At 38.1% G+C, this 12131-nt stretch overlaps 1 protein-coding gene across 2 annotated transcripts in view; it reads left to right on the top strand.

Moving 5' to 3' along the window:
* Nucleotides 1-12131, top strand: part of evlb (Enah/Vasp-like b) — a 40384-nt gene that overhangs the window by 21996 nt on the left and 6257 nt on the right. For both annotated transcript variants that reach the window (XM_053613908.1, XM_053613909.1), the window contains exons 2-3: nucleotides 1815-1983; nucleotides 2850-3027. In XM_053613908.1, coding sequence (XP_053469883.1) covers nucleotides 1815-1983; nucleotides 2850-3027 — 347 coding nt within the window. The remainder of the gene's footprint in view (nucleotides 1-1814; nucleotides 1984-2849; nucleotides 3028-12131) is intronic.

Here is a 12131-nt window from a genome sequence, read left to right as displayed (position 1 = left end):
AATTCATGTGGTACAAGATTGCCCATCTGTGTTAAATCTGTGTTAATAAAGTGTATATATATATATATATATATATATATATATATATATATATATATATATATATATAGAGAGAGAGAGAGAGAGAGAGAGAGAGAGAGAGATAATAGATCTGATGATAATTGTCTGAACATTTGTCAGGAATGACTGTTAGTAACATGCAAAGTATTTTGATAAAATACATTTAGGATAGATAAATGGAAATATCTATCTATCTATCTATCTATCTATCTATCTATCTATCTGTCTGTCTGTCTGTCTATCTACATACAATGATTGGCCTCAGTTTCTGTAATGACTAGTATAATCAGTACCTAATTTGTGTCAGGTCATACCAGAACAAGTTCCGACATGTCTCAGATTTAAAATGCCTGTGATCTGTATCTTATTTGCATGGATCAGGCACCTCTGTGGCTTTTTTTCTTGGTGTGTTTTGGCAAAATTCAGACGAGCCTTAATGTTCTTCTGGGTTAGCAGTGGTTTTCACCTGCCATTTTTGCCCTGTGTCTTTCTGATAGTGGAGTCATGAACAGTGACCTTTATTGCAAGAGAGGCCTGTAGGTCCTTTGATGTTGACCTCGGCTCTTTTGTGACTTCCTGGAAGAGTAGGTACTGTGCTCTTGGAGGAATTTTGGAAGGTCGGCCACTTCTGGGAAGGTTCACTACTGTGCAGAATTTTTCCATTTGGAGATAATGGCTCTCACTGTGGTCCGTTGGAGTCCCAGAGCCTTTGAAATAGCTTTGTAACCCTTCCCAGACTGATGAAGTTCAATCACCTTCTTCCTCATCGTTTCTGGAATTTCTTTCAACTTTGGCATAGTGTGTTACTGCGTAAGACCTTTTAACCAACCTCATGCTGTTGAGAAAGTTCTACTTAAGTGTTGATTTGATTGAACAGGGTTTGCACTAATCAGGCCTGGTTACATCTAGTCCAGCTGAACATCATTATGAATGCAGTTTCATAGATTTGGGGAATTAGTAACTATAAAACTGTGTTTTGTGTTTCCTCAGGTTGCCTTTGTTTTATCTTAGATTTTGTTTTCATTTCTGAAACAATATTTAATATGAGATATACACAAAAACCGAAGAAATCCTTTTTCACAGCACTGTGTCATGGATATTGTGAAAAAAATCCAACTGGTTTTGTTGCCATTTTTCACAAAATTCATCTCTGTGCCGCGTATGCATTTTTGGATTTTTAAATGAGGACATTTCCTTGCACTGATTTTGTGTGAGTCACACATTGAGCAGTCGCTGTAATGTACATGCATAGGCCCACTGATTAATTCCACTTGGGTGGATATGTAATATCTTTCTGAAATTCCAGTAGCTAGTCTTTCTAAATTGCACCATCTACTGCTGGGCATAAGAAATGCATAAAATGTATCCCCACTAGTTGTACTAATAGGGCGGATTACTATTACTAATACATTTTATGCATTTTTTATGCCCAGCAGTAGATGGTGCAACACACACACCGTTTACACCCAGATAACACCTATGCTATGGGTCTAGGACTGGGTCTATGTTGCTATATATGTGAACTATAGAACTATATTATGTGACACTTGAAGTACTGTTGTGTCTACTGTATATGTTTTAGGAACTATATCCCTTCCTGTACAGTACACTTCCTGCACCACCTCTACCTTGGGGTTCTGGAAAATTAAGCACCGGTTGCAATGACTGTTAAAAGGATGAGTGGAATTTTAAGGTATCTGTATGATGATAGACTCTCTACCTATCATGTCTCTTTTGTTTTTCTTGTGTTGTAGTGAGCAGAGTATTTGCCAGGCCCGTGCCTCTGTGATGGTCTATGATGACACCAGCAAGAAGTGGGTGCCCATCAAACCAGGCCAGCAAGGCTTCAGTCGCATCAACATCTACCACAACACTACCAACAACACCTTCCGTGTGGTGGGGGTCAAATTGCAGGATCAGCAGGTGAGTACCCATTTTCGATATGCTTGAGTTCAGCTTAATTCAATTTTATATGATTGGCGCTTTTAATATCAAGTTTAGAGCAGCTTTACAGAAATCTGGTTGTAGAAGTGTTGAAAGAATGTTCGATATGTGTCTCTGGGATGAGCACAGGACAGTCTTTATGATTATAGTAGTACAAGTACAAAGCTACAGTATCAAGGTTTTGGGCATAACTGTTTTTGGTAAATGCAGAACTTTGTTGTATCTATGTGGGTCTATCCACATCAGCAGAAGCTGATTCACAAGTGCAGAAAACTACAAACAGAAGTCGAGCATTTGGATAAACCAGGCAGGTCCAGAGGGTAAGATGAGCTGCAGAAGTATAAGTGTATCAGGATCTGGCAACAGCATCATATCAAGCGTTACAAAACTGTATCAGTACAGTCTCATTTACTGATTTACTGCCAGACATGGACTAATTTACCTCCACACATTGACAAGGCTGTTACGTTTAGCCTCATCAAATTAGAAATAGAAATAGAAAATGTACTTTTCACAACAGGCCACATGAAAGCCATGGCTCTCTCATTGTTCATCTCTGAGACCCACTGTGACCCTGATCAGGTTAAAGCAATTACTGAAAAATGAGTGAGGGAGTAGATAGGAGCTACATTGCTAATGCTAATATTACTTCCTTTGAATGAATTACACTGAATTACAATTTGTAAAGTCATTAATGATTGGTATAATTTTTTATGCGTCTCATTTATAAACACATGCTATACTAACAGCAAGCAACAACTAAATTAGTATCTGATCAGTGTAATGTAGACAGATTCATGGCCATTTACCAGATTCCTCATCTGACCTTTTTACTTCTTTTTCAGGTTGTCATTAACTACTCTATTGTAAAGGGGCTAAAGTATAATCAGGCCACTCCTACATTTCACCAATGGCGTGATGCCAGGCAGGTGTATGGACTCAACTTTGCCAGTAAGGAAGAGGCCACCACCTTCTCCAACGCCATGCTGTTTGCCCTCAACGTGCTCAGCACCCAGGATGGAGGTGAGCCTAAATGGAGGGCAACAAATAGGATTAAATCACCTCTCTGTCATAGTTTCTTTAAGTAGGGCATGTTGCTTGATTTCTTGGTTCTGGAACTGCATTTCACATCAGTGTGTACCACGGGTACTTTCACTAGGTTGTATGCATAGTTAGTGGTAGCTAAACTAGTTACTGCACTGTTTAGGCCAGCAGATTTTTAGCTCTGAATGCAAATGAATAAGCTCATTTAAATGATAAAAGATGTACAGGTGGAATACTTTCAATAAATGAAACATTCTGTTCAATATTTACAAGCCAAAATGTGGAATTACAGTATTGTTTAGAGAAGGGTGTGTTTTAGAGAGACTTTTTAAATGTTCTGATAAAGTTAGTGAGTTACAAACTGAACTATGTCATGTTACAATATTTTTTTAAAAATGTAAAATAAATAAATAAATAAATAGAAAATGCAGAGGGCGCACAGTGGCTTAGTGGTTAGCACGTTTGCCTCACACTTCCAGAGTTGGGGGTTTGATTCCCACCCTGTGTGTGCGGAGTTTGCATGTTCTCTCAGTTTGCTGTAGGGGTTTCCTCCAGGTACTCCGGTTTCCTTCCCCAGTCCAAAGACATGCATGGTAGGCTGATAGGCATGTCCTAAGTGTCCATGGTGTGTGTATGTGATTGTGCCCTGCGATGGATTGGCACCCTGTCCAGTAGGACTGCACGATTATGGCCAAAATGATAAACCCGATTATTTTGATCAATATTGAGATCTTGATTATTTATCGTGATTATTCATTGATTTTAGTGACAACATATTTTTCTTGCACTTTCACATTTAAATAAGCAGACCGCTGCTTTCACCTCCATGTTGTGCTACATTCCTGCTAACGTACAAATCTTTGCATCAAATTAGACTGGTCCTTAAAGTGCATCATCTCGTAGAAGCAAAATATAAATACAATTGTACCCAAATTATAGGATAAGTAAAAATGCCATCAACCAAATGAAAATATGCATCAAATATAACAATATGCAACTAAATGAAAACAATTCAGGGGTAAGCAGAAAAGGCAATAACAGTGTTTACAGGAGGAGAGACGCAAGACAATTCTTTTTAGGAGATTACAAAAATTTAGAAGCACAGTTGAAGTTTAGTGGGTTTTTTTTCGTTTTTGTTTTTTACAGATGGTAACATTAATGTGCCACAATATAACACACAAGTAGGCATGAGAAAACTTGAGCTTGTCAATTATGACAGAATTTAGGAACATAGTGTGAGCCATGACACATTAATTTACCTTCTGATAAACTAAATTTAATATTTTCAGTTCATTTTACCGACTGTTTGCAAAAAACAACCACCGTTAACCTGTTCCACCTTTTAAACAAATATAATAAACCTCAATGTTCAGTGTTTGAAGTCTGCACCTCTTAAATATATTTAAAACTACACTATTAGACATTTTCCGCTGTCATGGTTCTGGGCTGGAGTCAGTTCTCGAACCGCTCTGTATATATTGTGTATATATCTGAATAATCTCATATAGGATGTCATTGGGCGAGTTCATTTACCCGTCAGATACAAAGCGCTTTAGTTTAATGGTGTTCATTAGGGATGCACCGATCAGGATTTTTAGGACTGAAACCGATCCAGATACCAATCTTTTTTTTGTTTAAGCTTTAATCAGGAGGTCATAAACAGTTAAATGTAAGCTCTCTGCTCGTGGTCACTGTTAATTGAGTTAAAATAATAGCAATGAGAAATACTGTTGGTTAATTGATAAATAAACAAACAAAATATTTATTTTAAAATATCTTAAAGAGTCTTAATTAAAAGTAGATTAACACAAGCATGATCCATATTAGGAAAAAGACTAATAGCTTTCTAAGGAAATAGCAAACTAAGCGTAATTTCAAATTGATATTAAATGCAACCCATAGTAACGAAACATTATTTCATTTCTCAGTTTATTTATATTTTATGAATTTATTATAATATCTATTTTTTATTTATAACTAAGCACATTTTCTGTCTTTACATTTTATTAGTTTTCTGTTTGTTTGTTTATCAGTTGTTCCTTTTAGATCGGTTCCCCAGTACAGTGTTGCCATGTCTGCTGATAATATTATGCTTTTTGGGGGATTAAATCAAAACATGGAAACTTGTGCTGACTTTTCTAGTGATATCTGGCTACCTTAAGTTTAAATGAAGTGAATACGCTATGTGTTTGAGTTAGTGAAGAGCGTGATGGAGAGCATCAGTGTACTCCTTCTGAACAGTTGCTACTCTTGATTATGATTGGTGAGGAATTATTTAATAAAGAAGTTTGAATTAACCCCACCTTGTAGCGTTAGCATTATTATTCATTTACTCCGCCCGACGACGCTGTGTCTACACGAGCAGGTGAAAGTTCAGGTCATTTTGCGGGATCAATAAAAGATGGCGGTTGTGAGATCGGGAAGTTGAAGAAGATGATGTACAGAGTTACTCTTGTCATCATAATGGCTTCTCTGCAGTATTTAAACACTTGTTCGGTTGACTGAGGAGATGAAAAGCAGTGTGAAAGTGACTGTTGCGCGGTGTAGATGCATTTTGGACTTCCTGTAGTTTTTATTCTGATTGTATTATACAACTCTGTACAAGTCACTCGCACCGCGAATAAATATTTATTCACAGTCGCACAGAGTACTTCAGTTGCAAATGCGAGTGAAATGGTCGCACTGTAGAGCCCTGAGTTTATCTGTAACGTTTTTTCCCGTTCGGCGTGATGACGTTTAATGTCCCCGACAACCTCTGTAGTGCCATTTAGCGTCGTGCTAGTGTCATGATTTTCCCTCACGCAAGCGCTGGAGCTCGCAGAGAAACTGGCAGCTCGAGCGCTAAATCGCTAACACCGTTTCCGTGATTTGGAATTACAAAATGATGTCATCCCTGCGCCACTCTATGGTGATTGGCTGTAAGTGTAGGAAGCACTTGATTTGATCTGCAGCAGAGTTTTCTATGAGCGAAGGACGAACTTTAAACATCAATATCGCAGTCTATCATGCTCATTTAATAGTGGGCAGTCAAAATCGTAATCGCGGTCGATATCCGATTAATTGTGAAACCCTACTGTCCAGGATGTACCCTGCCTTGCTCCCCATGCTCCTGGGATAGGCTCCAGGTTCCCCCGTCACCCTGAAGGATAAGCGGTATAGAAGATGGATAGATGAAAATGCAGAGCCACACAATTTCTTTTGTGTCTGAAAGCTGACTGGTGCATGTGGAGTGAATAATCAGGAGTGGGAGGAGTCAGAGGTACACACTGATGATGGTAGATGACAGAGATTGGTTAAAAGGATTATTGTTCCAGGAACAGCATGAAAATGATTTAAAACGATTTTGACACAGCAACATGTCATACTTATAGAAACTAAATGCACTACAAACACAACATAATGCAAAGCATACATCACATGTATTATTATTATTATTATTATTATTATGCATTTGTGTTTCATTTTAGCATTTTTGATGAATTCTGATAATAAAGCCAAAAGAGAGAGATCCTTCCATTAAGGATTATATGTTAGTATTCACTAAAGTTGAAATTGAGTCTTTTCGGTGACTCGAATCCTTTGAGTCTATTCAGTGAAATGATTCATTCAGACTCGTTCAAGGATTCATTACCTGGCTTGCTCTTATGTGCGGCCTGATCATGCTGACATCAAAGGCAGACAATAAACATCCTGAGTAATGTAAAAACAGCTGATCATTGCTATTTGTGTTGTTTAAATATATATTTGTGACTCTCTGACTCAAGAGATACATGCAAACCTGATGCTAGTCAGTCAGTCTTGGGTCCAATATGTGCAACTACGCCAGCCACAACAAAACAAATTACTCTGTGGTGACTGATACTGACTCATTCATTCATAGTTAATAAAAACAGTCACTTGCAAATGAAATATATCTGCACTGCACATTACATACATGTGCTAAATCTTACTAGGACTCTTATATAACCACACTGACCTCGTATAAACTCTCCACATCTTAATCTTTCGACTTCAAGGAAAATACAAATGCAACAAACAAAAAAGCATAATGTAACAACAAGATGCAGTGTGATGTTATATAAGAAAAGCAGTATTAAAAAAGATTTTTCCAGGGATATATAGGTATAATGGGATCTATCCGTGGTGGCTAGCGAACAGCAGAGTCTGCAGAGAAGAGCCAGAGGATTAAACCTGGCTGTAATGAAACCATGTACTGATGGTCACAGAGAATCAGGACGTTCTAATCAAGAAGAATCAGGACGATAGCAAATACTTATCCATCCATTCATTCCTGGACCTTGTAGATACTTTATATCTTTGATGTCTGTGTCTGTGTGTTCATGGATAATGTTCTTTCAGCTCATGAGATTTTCACTTGTGAGGGCTCTGGAAGACTTGATGGGATTTCCAAATAACACACATAAACATTTGCAGCAGACGTTGGTCTTATCACTTTTAACTCAGCAAATACTCGTGTGCATCTGTGGCTAGGTTCTGAGCAACTCACGCATTTCTACTGAGCAGCCATCTGGGCAGAGAGCCTGCATGGCCATGTGGGAATCAGGAGGCCCTCTAATGGTGTTCATTGTGCACTACATCACAGCTGGTGTTTACAGACTTATTTTACAGGAAGCGCTTAAACGTTGAGGTTAAATGTAATTGGTAGGGACATAGCATAAGGGTTCACTGTGGCTGTAGTCACTCAGTATATGTGGTGGCCTGGGAAATCCTTCACTTGGTGAAATTTGCACATTTGTTACTATTATATAAGGATTTGAAATTCTTAGCTTACACGACAGGTTTACGTATGTTTGAAATATGAATCCCTTTTGCAAATACCTCAGTCGTGGTCTAGCATTTTGAAGTCTGATTACCCACAAGAGTGGAAAAAAAGAGAAAAATGTCATTTAAAGATGAATGACACCAACACGCTGATTGTCTTAAAAACAAGTGCCATATATTGATTTAATTTGATTTTAACATGTAATAAATAAAGTACGTTTAAAATATTTAAAAAAAAATATTTGCCTATCTTTATTGATAGACTATTTCAGTTCATTAAACTGGCTCATTTTGTATCCAACACGATCTGTTTTCTTTCTTCTTCTTTTTTTGGTAATGGTCAAAACCTGTTGTTTTCTCAATTTTTGGCTACTTACCAGGATTCATTGATATACAACGGGCTTTTCCAGGCCATATAACATATATTCACCGTATATATGGGCCCTACACAGGGCTTATGCTTCAAATTCAGCAATCGATTCATTTTCCAGGCATGAATAGTATGAACTTGAGTTGTGGTGACAGTTATAAGCAGGAAAAGATGAAGAAACTGTGTATAATGAGATAAATTAGAATGAGGGCTGCTAAGTTATTAGCTGAGAAGGATTTTTCCCAGTACAATGCTAATCTTAATTAAACCAAGTGGCTGTGTTGTGCTCCCGTGGGTTCAGTACTAGAGTGTGCCTCTCTGCTTTTTCTTTCTCTTGTTGAGACAAAATGACAGAGAGAAATAAAGAGTCTGAAGCAGAATGAGAACAAAGTGCTTTTTCTGTGAGAATAATAAATGCGGTAGAATGCATAGTCATAAGTTCTGGGAAGAAAAGAACACGTTATAAGCAGTTTGGTTTTTATATCTGGTTTATTCTCTAGGTTTCTTTAATTTGTCATCTTAGGCAAAAACAAGACTAATCAGAAAGAGGCCTGAAAAATCAGGGGAAGAAGTCCATGTTCCTCATCTATCTGAGTTGTTGACTGCAAACAAGCTCTGTAGTTCAACAAAAAAAGTTTTTTTTAATGACACCCTAAACTTGTCAACTTCCCATCATTGATTCACACCGTTTTAATAGCTTTTCAGTCATGTTAAGTGAGGGACTGGGCCAGTATGACTTGTGATCTAATGTAATTAAAAATAAATAATGTGAATTTAAAAAACATAAACAAGAGTTACACCATTTAATATTTCACTTAATTTACATATTCATTTTGCTTTATGTAGCCAACCACACTTTCATTAGCCTGCATGAAATGCATCTTATCGTGTATGATTTGTGTGCTTTGTTTATGCCGTGGATGAACCTGAGTCGAATAAAGATAATTTGGATATTTTGGATATTGGACTGGAGAACCTAGAGGAACATGGGGAGAACAGTAACCTGAGCTCAGGATCTAACCCGGGACCCTGGAGCTGTGAGATGGCAATGCTATCCACTCAGTACCTTTTAATCAACGTGGTCTTTCTTTGTCCTGCGAACTTCCTATCTGACCGCTTGCTCCCATTTGCATGAACATAAAAAAACATTTTTGTTACGTCTCAATGCATACCTCTATGTTACAGCGTTCTTGTATATAAAGAGCTGCTAGGAAAATGGACCACTGCAATATCACACAGTGTTCTTTTTTCATAGCCACTGCTGTTCAGTGTAAAACCAATAGTTTTAGACTGAGCACCAATAAACTATGCTATGCTGTGCTTTTTTATTGTAGTAACACAGTGCTATGATGTAAATGCTTTTAACATATTATTCCTGGAACATATCTTGGTCTTGCACCTCCGGGGTTGGGGGTTCGATTCCGCCTCCACCCTGTGTGCGCGGAATTTCCATGTTCTCTGTGTGCTTCGGGGGATTCCTCCAGGTACTTCGGTTTCCTCCAAAGACATGCACTGTAGGCTGATTGGCATCTCTAAACTGTCCAGTGTGTGCAGTTGTGCAAGGCGGTCTCCCCCAAGTTTCCCCGTGATAGGCTCCCCACGACCTTGTGTAGGATATGGATGGATGCACTGCTAAGATCACAATGTGTTCCTGAGTAAGCAACAGCAATTTCTGTACACTGTCCCATTTACAAACAAATTTTTTGTCACCCCACACCTTCATGCATATAGCTGCAGTGCTCTCTGTTGGTCGGGAGGTGTGTGTGGTAGTGCAGACAGCTGCCCAGGGAGCTTTAGAGAAATGCGAGCTGCTCAGGGCTCGCTAACCGGCTGCTACACTGCAGGTATGGGGTTACCCTGTAGAGAAACAGGAGACCTGCAGTGTAGGAGTGTAGAGGAGACAGAGAGGAGGAGGAGGAAAGAGAAGGAAGAAGGGATGAAGTGCCTGCTGAATGCACTATGATCAGCAGCGAGTTGGTCTGTGGGTGTCTGTGTATCTGCCACGGCCGGCTCTTCTTCTTCAAGATGTCTTGTAGGTACTGCGTGCTCGCTGTCTCTCTTCTGTCTTTGTCTTTCTAATCAGGATGGTTTAGTGGACCCGGGCGTGTGGGAAAGGCTTTAGATCATGTCTTTAGTTGGTATGTTAACATTCACATGGGAAGTCAGGAAATATATTGAAACGCTGTAAACATATATAGTCACTGATTAAACTACTTTAAATAATTGTACATGTTGAAAAAAAAATCATTATTTGGGTAGGGAGGATAAATAGAGTTTTACTGAGGTGAACTGGAATAATGATATCTATGATGATGCTCTACTACACTGAACATGTTCAAGGTTTCTAGTTGAGGAAATTTAAGAAATGGTAACACTTTTAACCGGTCGTACAGATGAAGATGAAAAATGACCACGTATGTATTAAAACGCAGCTGGAAAATATCCACCAAGTGCAGACTATATTGCCCAGTGACAATGCGAACAGACCAGTGGTACATTCAGACAAGGATACAGGTTAATGTTAAAGGTCACTGTAAACTTGTAATCTCACAACAAACGCTTGATATACAACACCGACAAAGAAACATAATAGCTGATTACTTTATCTAGAGCTTGTGCTTGCTCTGGATGTTAATAATCACCTAGATATATTACAGCTTAAGTACAGGCCTAATTTCTTTGTTATCTTGTTTTACACTTGTTGGATGATTCTATTTGTGTCACTTGTAACATTCTGCTATACTGTGTAACGTATATGTCATGGTTTACCAATGAAAAATGAGTCAAAGTGCCGGTGTCAGGCTCTGAAAGACCAGATCAGGTTCTGCTGTGTTTTATTTGTTGGTTTGAAAGCTGACATTTGATCCTGAGGAATGACTGGCATTCCCTGTTACGATGCATCAATTACAGACAACATTATCGGTTCATAGCTGTCAATTACCCAGTAGCAATCACTAAGAATCCATCACAGATATTTTATTTCTACCCAAGTTGCTGGCAGTGAGCATGTAGCAGTAATGAGGTGTATTGCTATCTTTTTACCTCTACTGTTCATTTCGTCCTCAAGGAAACCTGCGTGCCTCCATCCTCTAACCAACACTACAATTAGATCCCAAATGTGATTCTGTCAATCTGGCAGAGTATATCAGCCTTCATTATCTTTAATCAATTGTGTTAATATTTTATGTGTTTTATATTTTATACAATATGTGGTAATCCTATTTTATCAAGACAATTAAAATACAATCACTGCTTATATTTGAATACACAGCCACATTTTTTATGGAGAGATGGCATGAGATCTACATTTGTATTTTTGTTATTGTTGTTGAATTTATAGTCCCACACACGCAGACATGAAACAGGCTGAAGCTTTAATCTCCTGATTTCTGCCAAGTCTAGATCATTATCGTAAAACACAGTGTGACAGCCAGAGGGCACTGCACCGTCTGCAAGACCCTGAAATAAAATACTCATTTCATTTGGTTCTGTTAGGATACACAACAGGGCCATGAGCATGAAAAACAAAAGCAAATAACCATATAACTAATTACACAGTTACATCCAGTCATACTATGTGTATATATATATATATATATAGTATGACTGGATGTAACTGTGTAATATATATATATATATATATATATATATATATATATATATATATATATATATATATACATATACATAGTATATAGTATATATATATATATATATATACACCAATCAGCTATAATATTACAACCACCTGACTAATATTGTGTAGGTCCCTCTTGAGCCGCCAAAACTGCTCTGACCCATCAATGCATGGACTCCACAAGACCTGTGAAGGTGTGCTGTGGTATCTGGCACCAAGACGTTAGCAACCTTTAAGTTCTGTAAGTAGTGAGGTGGGGCGTCCATGGATCGGACTTCTTTGTCCAGCTCATCC

Source organism: Ictalurus furcatus, chromosome 25, assembly GCF_023375685.1.
Source record: "Ictalurus furcatus strain D&B chromosome 25, Billie_1.0, whole genome shotgun sequence".
Lineage (NCBI taxonomy): Eukaryota > Metazoa > Chordata > Actinopteri > Siluriformes > Ictaluridae > Ictalurus > Ictalurus furcatus.
The sequence above is the reverse complement of the archived record's forward strand: the minus strand, read 5'-3'. Positions and strand labels throughout refer to the sequence as shown.